Source organism: Chelon labrosus (assembly GCF_963514085.1).
Source record: "Chelon labrosus genome assembly, chromosome: 12".
NCBI lineage: Eukaryota > Metazoa > Chordata > Actinopteri > Mugiliformes > Mugilidae > Chelon > Chelon labrosus.
Genome location: NC_140345.1, coordinates 5255963 through 5274311, shown reverse-complemented (window position 1 = coordinate 5274311; position 18349 = coordinate 5255963). Strand labels below are relative to the sequence as shown.

Here is an 18349-nt window from a genome sequence, read left to right as displayed (position 1 = left end):
GTAGTTAGTTATATTAGCCAAATCATACTCAGGTTATATAATGGTACAGTTATATAATGAGTAACCTGATCTCAACCTGATCAAGACTGTATTGCGTTTCCCTTGCTGAAGACAAAACTAAAGGCAACAACACAATGGCAGCTTAAGTAAAATTATGGCAAAGCATCACAAAGGATGCTCATACTCATTCTTTGGTCATTTGGTTCCAGGCTCTTGACGAGTCCTTGGAAATAGGGGATTGTGTATAGAAACGATTCCTACTTCTCCAATTTTGATGTGAACACCATCAAACTGAGAGCCTACATTCATTATATGACAATAAATCATATATGTTTTTATGAACAGCTGAAATGTCAGCAAAACATCAACAGTATATTTTGTCATCCGAAAGAACTTTTCTAATCCTTCACTCTTTAAACCTCACTTTTTTCGATGGGTGTGGATATAAAAAAAGAAAAAAGTCTACTGCAACCTGCATTTACTGAGGTGATTTACACATGCAGCTTGCCTCAAACGTAGAAAGCACCAACGGAAAAAGCACACTATTATTACAGAACATTAGCATGAGAGGAACATTTCAGTTTCAACATAAAACGTGTTTTCCCAAGTGAAATATGAAATTAGAGGTAACACTGCATGCATCTCAATATGTCACCATAATTACTGCCTCTCGTGCTAGCTGAAGGTGGAAGCATAGTAGAACCATACTCATTGACTTGGAGACCCATTGAGAAGGAAATTGCTATCTCAAGTGTGGATGATAAGGAAACTGTAATTGGGTGCCAAAAAGGGCAATTTGCTCCTCTTTGAGCATCAAGATGGGGAGTCACTGGCATCTGTTCAGTAATTTCATCTCCATATACATCTCCTTTTTAAAATATTTATGCACTTAATCACATTTCATATGACGGCACTTAGCATAAATCAATAACCCTGAAATGTGTTTGTATATTCATCTACATATCTGATGCTGCCAGCAAAATATTACATGGATTTATTCAAGCCGCCAACTTGGCACAAATAAGAAACATTTGTTGTGTACTTTGAAGGAAAAGTTCTACACTTTATGTCCAACAGACGGCTGAGAAGTCTTGTGCTTTTACAGGAAATATTAAGCTGCAGGCAGTAGCTAAGATTAGCATAAAGACCATTGTTTCTGCACTTTGTCAGGTTTGATTAATCCAAACAAAAATCTCTGTGGTAATTATAGAGCTTTAGAGGTGCTGTTAGGCAGTATATGGTATCTTTAGACAGAGTCAGCTGAGGTGTTTCCAACCTTGTGCTAAGTTAAGCTAACTGGACACATTTACCGTACAAATGCATCAACAGTTACTAATCCTCTAATTCAACTCTTACAAGTAAATGAAGAAGAAACTTTTCCCAAATGCTGAACTGTTTTTTTTTTTGTTTTGTTTTTTTTTTTGTTTTTTTAACATGCATTGCCCCTGTCATGTTTTAGGTGCACAAGCAAGGTGCAGGTTTCATCCGTGAAGTCAGCATGCTGCAGACATTCCCTGCGACAAAGCACCGACGCCCGTGGCAGGGCAGCCAAGCTGAGCTGTCTTGCCAACCCTGAAATGAGCGTCCCATTCAGTAATGGCACAACAATGGCAGTGATTAGGAATGGAGTGTCTATTTATCACCAGTGACCGTGGCTCTCAGCGAAAGTGGCAGAAGGTACATTAAGAGAATGGAAGTCATCCTCACAAAGGTTTGCCAATTAAGAATTTTACTTCAGTACAGGCTCAATAAATCACTCTGCAAGCTGTATGGAAAACTTCCACTCATACCAATTTGAACACATACTGTATCTCAGGAGCACAACGTCTACTCAGATGGTTTTTGTTGATGTTTGCATTTAAATCTATTTCTCGGGAACTGCTTATGTAATTTTTTTTTTCCTTGAAAAAAAGCAAGCCCTAAGGCTCAGAGAACACACACTGAAGAGTAAAACACTGACATAAATCAATCCAGTTATCGCAGTGCAAACACAATATCAAGAATGAAGATTAAAAAGTCCTCTGGAAGGCTGTTTTCATATAAACACAAATTCTGCATTTATTTTGCAGAAAGTGAAGTTAAATAACTCTAAAGCAGCTTGGATTTGACTCTGACTGAGGCTCAAGGTTGGATATTTAAAGGTTTGTCAATGTATAAAACATGAAGATTTTGCTTTCTGTCACTTGCAGTGACACTTATTTGGGAGTAAATCTCTTGACATTGACAAAAATCTGTTTCTGTGTTCATTAGTTTCTCAATAAAGGACCAATAATAAAAATGTCAAGGCTATTACATCTGCGCTCTTAATTGGACAAACCCAACTAACCCTTAATGTAAAGACATCATACTCCATTTACATCTTCCAGAAAAGAAATACAATTTCTTTCTTTATCAGTGATTAATTAAGCTTGTCAACATTTATGGTACAACAGATATTTTCACCTGGCTCCAGGAGAAAAGAAATCATTAACATAGGTTTTTGTTGTTGTTGTTTTTAACAGAAATCATTCAGTTTTGTCTAAACTGCAGCTGCTTGAAAATGTCCCTGCGTCAAATTTAACGCGGTTTAATACAGAGCAAATACACAGCAAATCTTTAAATGTCTTGAAAATAAACAAGAGTTGAATAGTACGGAAATAATATTGGATTCCCACATTCATCCCAAAATAACTAAATTCCCACTAAGACACTAAGAGCTGCGGAACAGAGTTCAATTTAACTGTGCTGCTCCTTCTGGAGCCCTGCTAATGCACGGTGCAGTGAGTGTAAGTGCTGTCCTGCAAGCATGACAAAGAAATCTGGTGAAGTGAACAACACCTTTTTACTTTTTTCTTCTCACCCTTCTTCACGGTGCTGAAGCTGAGGACCTAATTAGCAGACAGCACCGGGCTGTCAGAGAAAACACAAAAGCTTGCACTACCACCACCAACACCACCTCCAAGATGAAACCCTGCCTGCAGTTTCTCTTCTCAACCTGCTGTTGAGGAAGCTGAAAGACTTTCTGCATAATAATTACTCAGCAGTCACACCGTATATGGACTGCAGCCTTAAAGTACAAGCAACACACTGCTTACTTGTGTTAACATATTAGACATTATTATTCTCCTTGCCAAAGAAAAACAAGTTGAAATACAATGCCTGGCCAAAAACCTGGATTTACCTAAGCAAATAGGTACGAGCCGCCTATTGGATAATAATAATAATACCTTTATTATATAGCACCTGCAGGATAATTGCTGCATGGGTGATTATCTTTCAGCTGGCAACAAGTTATTTTACCCCAACTGATGCAATGAGTAGCTTCTCATTTCTTAAACAACCATGTTGAAAGACACATCCTGTGGTCGTGGAAAAGATGTTAGTCTGTTTGAGAAGGGTCAAATCATTGGCATGCATCAAGCTGAGAAAACATCTAGGGAGATTGAAGAAACTACTAAAACTGGGTTAAGAACTGTCCAACGCATTATTAAAAAATGGAAGGACAGTGGGGAACCAACGTCTTTGAGGAAGAAATGTGGTCGGAAAAATCCTGATTGATCGTGATCGGTCACTTAAACGTTTGGCATCAGGGTAAGAAGAGAGGCAGATGAAGTGATGCACCCATCATGACAAAGAGTGGTTCAGGGAGCATGAGACATCATTTTCACACATGGATTGGCCACCAGAGTCCAGACCTTAACCCCACTGAGAATCTTTGGGATGTGCTGGAGAAGGCTTTGCACAGTGGTCAGACTCTCCCATCATCAATACAAGATCTTGGTGAAAAATGAATGCAACACTGGATGGAAATAAATCTTGTGACATTGAGAAGCTTAATGAAACAATGCCACAGCGAATGCATGCTGTAATCAAAGCTAAAGGCGGTCCAACGAAATATTAGAGCGTGTGACCTTTTTTCTGGCCAGGCAGTGTAGTTTGGTATTTGACTTTATATGTCTGTTATCTCCTAACTTTTTGGAAGAGATCAATTCTGTTGAAAATACTGTACACAAGCATGTAGACGCTGCTTTAATAATGCCTGAAATATTTAAATATATTCCTGGAAGAAACATTAGCATTTTAATTGTTCTACATAATGTAAATTTTCTGTAGGAGAAACCACGGCAGAAAAGATAATTCATTAACAAGGGTAATGACTCGCTGGTTACATTGCTGTCGAGCCTTGTAGGCGTTCTGCTTCATCAGCACCATGCGAGGTTGCCGACAGCATTTTGCTGCTGGTTTCTCTGCTGATGACTATTCCACGTGCGTGGCAAAGATTGCCGTCACACTCAGCCCAGATTTGCTTGGGACATGCGCCTGATTGGCATGGCCGCCGTGCTGCTACGTGCCAAGGAGCTGACGAGACTGTTGCCCAGTGGTGTGTACTGCTCAGGCGCTAATGTAATGATTTACTGCTAATAAAGAGGCATCATTGTCACTGGGCAGATGACTCTCAGCTTTGCAGCCGTCCAGGTTTCGACTGGCTTCCACATTTCAAAGCCAAATTAGTCGGATGTGACAGGAAAAAATGACCCGATGAGCCAAGGATAAAAATTAAGCAGATGATTGCCTCTCCTAGCAGAGCTGGTGATTCACACTCACTGGCTGTGATTTAACTTAACATTGCTAATTAACACTGAGAAATCATGAAAGGGACCAATTTGATGCAGCTACTCCAATCTGTGTCCGTCTAGCGTACTGCACACTCAAAGCCACTGCCTCTGCTGAACAACAGCGACTTTCCAGAGGCTGCTTCTCTCCACCCATCTCCTTTCAGAACAGAAAGCTCCAGCTGATCCTTTTTTTTTTTTTTTCTTATTCTACAGTAATTATTGTCTAGACCAGCGTCCAAGCTGTGAGAGCACTATATGACATTAGTGTTAATGACCGCTAACCTCTGGAGCATGACAAACAGCCTTATTGGATGCAAATGGAGCTCTTAACTTCATACCAATAAAAAGAGAAGACCTCCCAAATAATGGTCCCACAGAGCTCAATAATATAGGTGGAGGAGTGAAGAGTGAGCGATAAGAAACGAATTTAAATAAATGTCTTTTAGTCACTATCTATAATTCACTGAAGCAACAGTGACCGATAACCCACTGATGAAAGTACTGCAGTATATATATATATATATTCATTATTTAAAACTGGGTGTCTCAGGAAATAATGCTGTTTTAAGTTAACACTAATTAAATCTCTATGAGGATATGAATGTAGAATGTTAAATGTGGGTGGTTTCAGAGCTAATGGCTAATGAAAGCCAAACTTTTCCTACTGTTGGCGCCTCACATTAAAAACATTTTACCTGTAAAACATAGTTTGACTTTTGTTATGAGAAAGTGATCATGAGAAATGGAATGTGTTTTGTTCGTGAGCTTAGCATTTACCCCTATTAAACAATGTGTCTGCAAACAAGACAGCCATATCTAGGAGAAGATCAGCTGAAGTATTCCAGGAGGGTAACTGAACAAGAATGAAACATGAAGAGCTGCAGGCGACAGGCCGCACCGCTTCAACTTCCAGCTTCCACCACGCCCTGCGGTAGCATATTGTCAGGTCACAGTTGTTAATGAAATGACGACAAAAGGCCAGTGACTGTCTGACTTCTTTGACACAACGATAGGTTGTTTTGCTGGCCCCATACTTCTTAAACTGCATATCTGCATTCTCATGGTTTGCTTAAACCCATCAAAGTATAACTAAAAGAGGACTGTGTAATAAAGTTAATGAAGTTTTGTCAAGCAGACATTGAACATTACTGCATATTAGCATGGTCCAAGAGACTGACGTTTCCAGTTCAATTCATTACTGAGTGCAGTGTTGTTATTTGAACCCACCCTAATGACATATAAAATAAGTGATTAAACTAATCAAAAAGGGCTTACGCTGCACTGAGTGAGCTCCTTTTAATTTCTCAGCAGCAATCATAACATGGGGGAACTTTTATTTTTTTTATTGTGGTAATTTGAACTGTGATTGTTTCACAGTTTGAATTTTTCAAATAGCATTTTATCTGACAGACAGACAACATCTAGACATTCTCTTTTTGACTTTACTGCTGCAACCGCTCAAAGACTTTTTGCAGACCGTGACTGAACTGTCAGAGCGAGGCATTAATTAATGGCCTATTGGCTAATGGTTTATCTGGTCAGGTATGATTTACACTTTATGTCTTAGATAACACTTATCCTTTAAACCCCACTCAGCGTCAGGCATCTCCTTAAAAATCATCAAATAGGCGCATACTGACAACAGAGAACGCATACTCGTATCATAAACGGCTCCTCTAAATGCGTTTACTTGTGAATTAACAGTCTGGTGAATAATTAATCAAATACTGCCAGGGTGATAAATTATAGCTGAATTACAACCCAGCCCATCAACCCTCCATCTCTTTCACTCACATGCTCTACATCTCGCCTTTTGAGCTGCAACTGAGAGAATATTTGTCTCTCTGCATCTGTCTATTTTCAGAGCTGCTCTTTTTGATGCGATACATACACACACGTTGTCGTGAGCACCGTTGTGTGTGCGGGTCTCCCCTCTCTCGTGGGGGATGCAGCAGCTCCCCACCAAGCCGTCTATGATAATGCTCGGGTCTCATGGGACGTTGCTGCGCTCTCACTCTGCCGTAACCGTTTGCGGTAACAGTCTGCCTCTGCATCTCTTCCTACACCTCCCACTATTTGGCCTTGCTGACTGAGCCACATCCTTCACGTTGTCTCAGCGGCACTGGAGGCTGCCTGCCCCCGAAGTGCCGACAAGAAAAAAGAGGCACTTGAGCTCCTAATGCTCCGCCGCATTCACGTTAATATATGAAACGTCCAGTTATGAAAATGAGATCATTAACCGAGCTAACTGACGCATCCATTATAAACATTTGTCCCAGTGTGCTTGCTTCACATAACTTCAGTAGCAGGAGAATGAAACTACAACCAACACTTGATGCCAGTTCTTTCAAAGGATCAGTCTTTGCTGAATTAACTTATTAAGAAAGAAGCTTTCTTGTCTTTGGTGGCTCTGTGTCTGCTAAATGTGTTCCTGTAGTCATAAGCTACTTGCTAGTAGCTTTCCTTGTGTGCAGTTTGGTGCTGTGCAGGAATCGTGCAGCGAGTTTATTGGAGCTGCTGTGGCTGGAAACAGAGGTGAAGAGAACAAAACCATTTTAGGCTGTATAAACCAAAATAATGAAGCTGGAAGACACGAATCTTCTGAGGGAAAATGCAACAGTGGTTTAAAAAATGCGATCCAATCCACAATCCAATATTACAATATCATGTGCATTGCATGTAAGCTGCTGTTGCACTTGCACCATGAAGTAGTAGCATTTCTGGTGTAAGTCATTCACATTTCAAAATACCCTCAATATTCCACGGATTGTTTACATCAGCATCTGAAGCTATATTTCTGAAAAATGTCTACACATAAATGAATTTCAGCCTCTGAAAGTATTCAGTCCTAACAATATCGACCAGAATCGAGTGTCGAGCATTTGCCTGCGCAGTACAAGAATGATGCAAAACGTGCTGTTAAATATCCATAATGATGAACCACCCACGCAAAGTGTCCTTTGCCCTCCACATCCTGAAACAGAATGTCAGCTCAGCTTGACCTTAGCTCAGGGGCATGGAGGCTCCACTGAACCATCTCCCCGCAACGTAAATGACACTGTTTTTCCTCAGACGCCTCCATGGCTGGGAGCAAGTTAGGTCTCATTTAGAGCAGACAGGAGTTCACCGAGGGTCAAAAAAACTGCTCTGGTGAGGTAAACAACAACCATGCTCCAGGTCTCCTCGTTACCAACTAATGTCAATTTATCTTGTCCTCAAATGTTAGCGAACATTTAGGGAACAACTCATTAACAGCTGATTAAAAACAGGACGATTTATCAGCTTTAGGGTTAGGATTTATGTGTGTGTGTGTGTGTGTGCGTGGCATATCCAAAGTTTAAAACTTCCACAATGAAACTGCATAAAAATATTCCCAACATGTTTGGTTGCTTAAAATATTTTAGCATAAGAAGCTACACATGCGCTCTATATTTGCCCGAGGCGTTTGGAAAGTTGAACTCAGTCAACAACTTTTTTTCTTTGGCAATTATGCTAGAAATAGTTACCAGTGCATTACTCTCTGTTTCTCTCGGTGTTGAGGTTCAGCACATACATTGTACTGTTCAGTAGTTGGGAGAAATGCTGCCGGCAAATCTCCGAGACGATTTGATGAAGTTTTTCACCCTCGTCTGCTCTCACCAAACTTTCTCTTCTTTGTGAAAAGACTGCGCGTTGTGTGAGATACACAAAAACGGCGTATCTGTGGACTGGAAGCACCAACTCTTTCCCGCTTCTGGGCCCAGCATCCCTTTGAGGTCGAACAGACAGCAACAACGATAAACAGTGTATCTGCGCTCATTCCACCAAAGAGTCAATTACGTCTCGATTATAACAAGACTGATACAAATGCACTTGGGCTATTTTCTGTGCGCTGCGCTTTACGCTGCTGCGAAGTTGATTTTGAAATGAGATGAAATTGAGACCTCAAGCTAATGTAGATATCTCTAGCTGACAGATGAGACTTTGGAGAGATTTGAAGGATTGATTTCTTTTTTTTTTTGTGCTGAGATGTTTCCAGAAGAAGGAGGCTTTTGTGATGCAAACTTCCATCACAGTTAAAAAAAACAAAAAAAATAAAACATTACTACTGAATGAGAGCATTTTGGGTTTTCTCTTCATATTTCAACAGAATCAAGCTCATAGCAAGTTTCCACAACAGTAAAAAAGGGCAAAACAACACATAACCACAAATAACCTAGGCTAAAGGCTGATTTACAGTTGTGTGCAGGCTCCACACATATTAGACTGCACTGTCGTGTGTCTGTTTCGCTGTACTATTACATCACCAAAGCACTAGGTAATGGATAGAGTTTCGTTGGCACTTTGTTGCGTTTCTCTGTGAACTTCAAACAATTGCAAATGAAACTGGGATGATCATACTGAGGTAATAAATGTGGGTTCTTGCAATGTAGAAATAAGAGAGGATTTTAGAAGATATGGTGCATGGGACCATTTGAACTGACTGAAGCAAAGTCACCAGCATCACCATACTACATTAAGGCAAGGCTAATGTCACGGATTTTCAGGGAGAGGTAGGACCCAAATGCTGGACACTATACAATGAGGCAGGAGTAGGCAAAAACTAAATTAAATTAAACAAAAGGAAACACAAAGCGCTGCTGAGACAGCAGGAGTACCAAAAACAAAAACCAAAACTTTCAAAAAGACGAAAATGAACATCACAAGACTAGAGATCGAAAACACTGGGAACATAGAGAAACGGTAGAAAACAGTATGACGCGACAAAGGGAAAAGCAGGACTCTATATATACACACACGGGCAGAGGAGACACAGGTGAAAACAATCAGGGCGGGGCAGACAATTACAAAAGAGGGAAATCACAGGACAGGAAGGTGACGAGAAACAGGTGAAACCAATCAAGACGGGGAAGATAATCACAAAGGCGGGAAGGGACACAAGACAGGAAACCAAGAACTTAACAAAATAAAACAGGAAACGGAAAACATGAAACATGAACGAAACTCAAAACATGAACACAGGAAATCAAAACACCAGAACCATGACAGCTAATATGTTATTATATTATTGAGCATGTAATCATCGTAGTTTAGAAAATTAGCATGCAAACATTTGCAAATTAGCACTTAATGCACGGTACCACACAGCTGAATATGAAGTGTATTTAGTTATGCAGATATTTGGACAATACACTTAACACAAGAACATGCAACATATATTAGGAAAAAAATTAGAGACTCCTCTCCTTAGTATAAATTCTTTGGGGACCACAAATGTTTTGACTAACCCACCTCGATGTTGCAAACAGGGCTAAGAACTGTGCACAATGGATGAAAAAACATATTTGGATATACCATGAGCTGGATGACTGAGAACCTTCAGAGACATCAACAACAGATGAGTCTTTTTCATGAATTACATGGAATGTCTTGACGTGGTTTAGTGACATTACAGCTCAATCTTAACTGCGAGCGTATTTGTAGTGATATGACCTCCCATGCCACTCATATGTCATTTCATATTACTGTCACAGAAATAACTGAGGTCGGTCCACCCCCACTGTGCTGTCTCTCATACTTTCATGCATTCTGCCCTATTTAGTGGTGCCAACATCTGTACCGCTGAATTGTTCACGGGCAGAAAAATGCAGCACGTGCAACGGCAGAAAAACAGCCCTTCTTTTCAGTTTCTCCCAATGACACCCACGAGATTTCACACTCACTTCATCTGAGATGTGAAATTATGGGGCTGAATGTGCAAATTATCCAGTCACTTTGCCATCACGGTTTGGCTGAAGAGATTTTTCACTGTGCTGTATCAGAAGTTATTGCAAGTGGATGTTGCTAGTTACGCTCAAGAGGCTTCAAGGGAATCATCCAGTAACACGCACAGGGACCCTTTAATCTATTAACAGCAAAACTGTAAAATCACAATAGATGAGAGGATGTGCACACTTCAGTTTCTGTACAAGACTGTTCAGTGACAGCACTTCCGCACATTGTACATATTAGCATTAATTTAAAAGCCTGAAAGCTAATATCACATGACAGACTCATGCATAAATAATATGCATGGTTAAGATTATTTCGAAGGTATTCCTGCCATTAACAGACTATTATTTGTGAGGAGGCAGAAAGGAAACACGAAGGGAAGGAACACAGGTTGTGTGGGGTTATAACTATGTGGCTGGAACCACTTTTTCATTTTGTTAAAGGAGCAAAGACATTGGATGTTGCACCTGTACTGCAGCCTGCAAGCTGCAAGCAAACACATCGGTCATCAAGCAGAAAACACTTTGTCAAGAAACTGAAAAACCTTCATTAGTAAGAGTAGAACTTCAAAAATCATGTAATACCAGGCAAGGGCCACAAATACCAGTTATTTCATTGTCAATTCATCGGCTTGACATACAAATAAGAAAGAAAAGTGTTAAAGTGGTAGAAAACTGTGTAATAAAGTTTATCAAAGCCCACATAGATTCAAACATTTCTTTTGTCTGATCAACAGTCCAAACCACAAGATATTTTGTGTCATAACAGGTCATAGACTGTGTTTAAATATGTACAATGTGTCCCCACTTCCTTGCATTGGTCAAAGTGATGTTAGTTTCCCGGGGATATGGGAGGTGCCATCTTGCTACTTTGGAGGCAGACTCACTCGTGTTTCCGTTTAAAGGGGAACTACTGTTTTTTCCAACCTGGACCTTATTTCTAGCATAAATACCATCGTTTACTCACCAATATCACTTTTGTCACCAGTCACCAGGGGGAGCTCTACTTATTTTGGCTTCTCTTTTGAGGAGCAGTTCTGTGTCCATGTTTATTTACAGTCTATGGACCAGACCAATAATTAAAATACTACCAGTTATTGAAAGTTTTGTATTTTTTATTAACCACCAAAACAGCTGCCTTTTCTTTTTTTTTTCTTTTTTTTTTTGTATTTTCATTTCTTCTTTTGCAGCAAAATCCGTGGGCTCAATACCTCCAAAAAGATGACTCTAAAAATAAATACAACCTGTTCTTCAGCTCAGAAAGATTGTCAGGGTAGGTAATAATAATACAATTGCATCCATGACTGAATGACAACAGGTGTGAGACTGATGCAGAAGGTGTTAAGAAATATTGTATTGCTTTTATTTTTATTGTATTTTTGTTATATTTTATTTATGTATATTCCTTGTACACCCAGGTTGGATTAAACCTCCATGAGACCTTGAGAGTGAGTAACAATGCAGGTAATGTGTGTGTTCTGCATCCATCAGTGGATGTTTTCTTCCGATTGTTATTACTACAAACTCATTTTTTTTTCTCTTCATAACCAATAAAACCTCCATAATGCAGACATACTTCTCAATACTAAAGTCCTGTGCAAAATAATCATGTCTACACATGGCTCCTTTCCATCAATAAACCAGTGACTTGTTCATTATTTTCCACCCTGACAGCAGACATGGCTATGCCAATATGCATGCATATTCCCTGAAAGTAAGTAGATAAAAGTCCCAAAAGAGAGAGTGATGTGATCAGACTGATCTGTTCCCACTGTGAGGTTTAATCATACCTTGATCTAGTAAATTTCCTGATGGTGAGTGTGAATAGCTGAGCGAGACAGAACTGGTGTAGAGAGATTAGAAATAACTATGAAATAGATGAGGGTGGGTTCTGGAAGAGTAATAAAATTTACAAGGCGGCTAGAGGGAATCCAATCCAATCTTAAAGCCGTCATTAATCACTCTTCATTACTGTCTCTCAAATGAGAATAGGTCTGGTGAGCTACAAGAGGGCAGCTGCTGCAGTTGACCAAAACGGCTGATATGCAATTCAATACACAACAATCAGCCACAACATTAAAACCTGCTGACAAGAGAAATTAATAACACTGACCATCTTGTGACAATTCAATGTTCTGCTGGGAAACTTTTGGACCTTCATGTGGATGATACTTAGACATGTACCACCCACCTAGACCAGACCAGACACCCCCATCCCATAATGTCACTCCTGATGGCAGCAGCCATCCCCAGCAGGATGCACGAGGAAGACCTACACAATATTAGGCAGATGGTCAAAATGTTATGCCTGCTCGGTGTATAGCCCTTTATGTCACAAATACAAAGGCCTTCACCAGACTCAAGAACCCTGCAATGAAGATCTGAGGTGATGTCGCCAAATACTTATTCAGTCTTCATGAAACAACAGCTTGTGGAGAAATATGGCGAACGCTCACTCTGGCAGAAACATTCTGGAGCGTCTATTGTCTACGATAATTGGCTCAGCCAGCTGAAGTCTGTCCGCTGGGCTGCTCAACCAGATCTGCATCAGGAGCTTGTTGTTTGTTTCAAAGTCATATGGTCAAGATGCATTTCAAAGAATTTCATTTGCGCATTTGGCACATGGTTTTAAAATCTGTTGTTTCTTGCCTCGCTAATCAGATTTGTTAAAAATATAAATAAAAAGTGAAGAACCTGGCAATTATGTTTGGTTTCTTTCCCACAGAATTCTTGATCATAATGAACAGTGTCTAAGGTCCGTGCGTGTTGGTGGGGGGAGGCAGCCTTAAACCTGCCGCAAATACTGTCATATCTGCACTAGTGTAACGTCGTCCTTGTCGGTCTGTCCTTGTTTCACTGCTAACTAGTTATAGAGCGGCTGTCAGCGAGTGTCGAGTGCTGGATGACAGACAGGCCTGAACAGATGAATCTAACAAAGTGCTTTGCAGTGTGGCGGACTGCATCTGGTGACACTGTAACGTAATTAAAAACAACGTGTGCATGAAAATCCCCGATTGTCCATGTGTCTAAGCTCCTGTCTTATTCTTTATGCAACTATATTAGTATTTTAATGGCAAACATATATGTAATAAAACATTACTCTGTAATAATGAGTTCGGAGAACAGGAAAAATATAATAGACTGTCAGAGATGTGATTTATTGTGCACAACTAAGTACTGCGCTCAAGACAAAATACATTACAACAGTCCACCTACAGATATTAAGGAGGCAAAATGCATGAACTTCGCTATGTGAATATAATTACTTGAAATTTAAAAAAAAAAAAAAATGATCCGCAATAAATTGAAAATTAATCTTGGCTGGCAGAGTAGTTTTAACAAACCACGCTGGACACATACACATTTTAATCATCTAATTATACTTCACAGTACTGATATGAAATTAAGAAATAAAATGCCTCACTGAGGCCTCTCCTTGGAAGAGAAAGGACATCATTTGTCATAAAAACAAACAAAATTGGCTTCAATTCGCCCCATTTTCGCAGAGGTTGCTGTTATGCTGCACGCATTCCCTTAAGAGATAAAATTTTCGACATCAGAAAATTTCCGTAGGCTCTTGGCAAGCTTGGTGAGCGACTCTCAAGAGCATCTGACAATTTGTATCCTGAGCAGTGTCATTTTTATTTTCTGTGCCGTGTGCGCGTGTGTGTGTGTCGAAGGTAGTTCAGAATGAAAATGATGATGTTTATCAGAATACTCTCTGAGGTGTTGCAGCTATTTAATGTATAGTACACCACTTCTCTGTGTACAGCAGATGTGCAGATGAGTCTGTGTTGCCAAAGCCTGACATAAAAACAGCCTTGTGAAATTCATAAATGTGCATACATTAACTGTACTGTAGAACTGGCTGATTCATTTTCAGAAATAACAAGACTCAGCCAGTGCCAGAGGAAGTCATTAGATTTGAAACATTCTGACATGTAATCATGCCTTACAGGACACAAAACCTCCCCTCCAAGAGGAAATAACCTTAAAATATTAAATATTTTCAAAATGAATCGAAGTTGTCATTAATAAATCATGTCTAAGTTCCCGGAGGAAATGAAGTGGGAGTCTCAGCTCTCTCCGATGACCACTGATAAAGGCATGAGGGGCTAAAGTTGAGATGACGCTGGTGACAAAATGCACTGATAAGTGTAAATCTGTGTTTGTCGTCCTTATGGCTGGTGACAGCGTGGCTGTTTGTCAGTAGCTGCCATTACCGTCTGTCTCCACTCAGGCTGTGAGGGCCAGCAGTTACAGCAGCTCTCACAGTTAATAGTCATCTGCATTCACCACCAAAACCCAGCACGTGTGCGTGTCATGTCTCCCGTCATGTCGGCTTTTCACTATGCATATGTGTCCGTGGACGTGTGTGTGTGTGTTCCGTGAGCGAGAAAAACAGCAGCAGAATACGGATGGTTCCCCTTTGATATGTGATATTAACACTCACTGCACATTTCTTTATGGCCTCAAAACTGGCAGTGATCAAGATTGTGTTGAGCGCCACGGGACAAAAACGCATCACAAACACACTGTGTGTTCTAGCCCTGACTGTAAACTAGGACTGCTTCCCAGTGGAATAAATATGTGTGCAAAATTGTTGGCTTCACGACATTTTCACGCAGTTCAGTGCGGCGGCTAACACGTGTCACATTTAATCAGGACTGCTTTTCTTTGCAAGATACTTGAAATAAACAAGTCTTTATAACGCCGAGGCATATTTTGTCAGCAAGCAAAACTGTTCAGAGTTGAGATGTTTGAGTAGCTGTCATAACAGTCGTAGATTGGTATAATTATTGCCGAGCGTCTACTGTACCACGTCGACAGTCATAATGATATAGCTTTGTTTGCGAGCATTGTGTTATTACAGTTTGTGGAAAATGTGAGGTTGGGGCCAAGAAATTACCTCTGTCATTTACAAAACCACCAACAAAACTGGCTCACACACTTGACTGTTAGTGGGAAAGCACATAAAAACGTGGCACTTCCACCGACCTCCGCTCTAAGGTATCAGAGCTGGTTACCCTCAGCGGTTCCTGACCTAGTTTTAAAAGACTTGCTCAATCAAAGGGTCATGGCCTCTTTTTGCCTCATCTCTACCACAGTTTTTTTCCACCTAAAACATCCTTTAGACCCCTCCTCTTCACTCTCTCTTTCATTTATCACATTTTCTGCCCCACAAAGACCTTTAAGAGAGGCAGAGAATCCCATCAGTCGCTAACACAGCGTGGCTGGTGGCCACACAGGAAGCTTTTTATTCCTGTTTGAATGTCCTCAGCTTTGGAAAACTGTCAAACTCGGTGGACACAATGTTGCTGCTGAAGCACAAAAGCAGAGCCTAAAATCAATCCGGCATGCAAGGCCGCTGCTAAAAACTTCATTATGTTCCTGAAGTGTGGTTGTGCACACGGCGGAGCAGTGGTTACCCCCTGAGTTTACTGTCAGTTACAGTCAAGAAAGTAAAGGATAAAAATGAACTTCTCACCGAGTTCAGATCCAGACTGGTCTGCACCCACTCCTTGGCATCGTTATATTCTTCCATCAGTCCCATAATATACAGCGTGTCCAGCGAGTCGATGATGGATGCTCCCCTGAGGCCACCTGCAAAACAAATGAGAAGCGAGTTCTGCATTCATTCAGGGAGAAACACAAAATGGACAGGAACTGTTCAGCAATCAAACTTTTCAATCAACGACTTTTTCACAGCAATTACTCGCAGCTCTTTTATTTCACAGCACACAGACGTTTTTGTGTTGAAAAGATATGTTCAGATTTTCAGGATGCCCTTCAGGCAATTTCTCACAAGCTGCAAGTACCTTCAGAGAGTTATTGATCACTGTTATCACGCCTCCTCTTCATACTGGCGAGACTGTAGTGTAAGTGTAAATTTAGGCTTGAGCCTCCATGTATTTATTCAGAAAAACAAGGCATGAAAATTCAGCATTTAAAAGTGTGTAACGTTACTGTTGACAGAAGGAAAGTTCACAGCAATCAATTACTGTCATTTCTTATACAAAAAACAAAGACTGGAGACATGGTTGGCTCAAAGACACAGAGGCAAAACACTGGTGTTTGTCATAAAATGTCCAAGTGAGTGTATAAGCCAGTTAAACATAAAACACCACTTTAATTTAATAGTTCAGTAATTCGTTCATTCATCTTCTGTAACCGCTTGTTCCTGTGAAGGGTCGTGGGGTCTCCTGGAGCCTATCCCAGCTGTCATCAGGCGAGAGGCGGGGTACACCCTGGACAGGTCGCCAGTCTATCTGACAACCATTCACACTCACATTCACACCTACGGCCAATTTAGAATCACCAGTTAACCTAGCCAGCATGTCTTTGGACAGTGGGAGGAAGCCGGAGTACCTGGAGAGAACCCACGCAGACACAGAGAGAACATGCAAACTCCACACAGAAAGGCCCCCGTCGGCCCATGGATTCGAACCTGGGACCTTCTCACTGTGAGGCATCAGTGCTAACCACCTTACTAATTCAGAAATATAAAATGTAATATAAAATATATGTGTGAGTCGCCGTCCTTTAATTAAATATGGAACGACTGCAAAGGTTGTCAAGGGTTTCAGTCCATAGACACACTAAATGGCCTTCAAATAAAAATGTTTAACAGGAGCAGATCAAATTAAGGCTTTGTACTAAAATATTACATATTGAGTATTTCTATTATACTTAACAAACTGGTAAAATTAGATACACATGACTGCCTACACTGTATTATTCAGTTTCAAATACAGCCTTGTTACTTACTGCAATTAAGGTAATAACGGTCTAACTACTGTGCTCCTGTTAGATATAGATGTGTAGACACATATACCCACTATTGCGAGCTGTCTAGTATTATGTTGTTTTAACAGTGAATCACATTGATGCTAATCTGTTTCAATCACTAATCCCTGAGGTGGTGAGGAAATTCACAAAGATGATGTTTCGTTTGTAGAATTCTTTTAAAGAAAGTGTTCAATAAAATTTATAAAAGAAAAGAAAGCACAGGGAAAAACTGAAGAATCGCTACTTTCTCCGCTGTTATGTAAGTTGCGTTCTTAGAAGGCAGGTAAGTGCTGAAATTTAACCCCGAACCTTTAATGTTCTGATAACCAACAGTGACTTGACAGCGCGTGTGATAAAAAGTAAAACATGAAAGTCCCACACATGCCGAGCCTCTGTAATTACTGCGGCGGCGTTTGAATGATAACACAAAAACAGCTTTGTGCGGCCCACATGAAAAAGCATCTTCTCCGAGACATTAAAAGCGTCCCACTAAAAAGCATCAGTCACTGTAACATGAAAGTCAAGTCATTTAGGAAGCAACTGCCAGAGGGGCAAAAAAAAAAAGAAAAAGAACTGATACACTGACTATTGCAAATATTTAGCAGCTGCTCCTGGATCACTGAGCGCTTCCTCCATTAACTCGATGTGTAAAATCTGCGTGCGTCTACAGCCACTGTGAACGTGCGTCTGTCTTTATGAATCTCATTTAAAACTATTCATTTCTTCCCACAAGATAAATGAGAAAGGCTGAGGGCTGTTTATTCCGTCCTGGTGGCCTTATGAGAGATTGCGTGGCCTATTTTCATTCTCATATGACCAAAATCTATGCAAATGAAGAAGCGGCTCGGCACAAAGGGAAAATAAACATTATCCTTAATGAATTATTGTAAAAGAGTTAAAGGGCAAATTACGTATTGGAAGTTTAATAACAAGAAAGTATGACTAAATGGACTGAACCAAACTGCTCAGGGGCTCACAATGCAGATTACTGAGGGAAGAGAAATATAGCAGTGTGGAAGCTGACCTGGTTGAATAATAGAATGAAAAACCTTTAAGTACATCTCTGAGAACGACTTACAGTAGACTGCTGGATTGATCTGATGCAACCATTCTGCAACCTGGCATATCAAAGGCTTTGGCTATCATCGAGACCTATTTTTAAAGCTCACACAATATGCAAATTGTGACCATACCTTGGGGCGTCAAAACACAAAT

The 18349-nt window shown here is 40.4% G+C and overlaps 1 protein-coding gene across 1 annotated transcript in view; it reads right to left on the bottom strand.

Annotated features, from left to right (window-relative positions):
• Positions 1-18349, bottom strand: part of LOC311497240 (mannosyl-oligosaccharide 1,2-alpha-mannosidase IA) — a 184369-nt gene that overhangs the window by 60201 nt on the left and 105819 nt on the right. The window contains exon 3 of the mRNA XM_084557456.1: positions 15834-15949. Within this exon, the coding sequence (XP_084413582.1) occupies positions 15834-15949 (116 nt within the window). The remainder of the gene's footprint in view (positions 1-15833; positions 15950-18349) is intronic.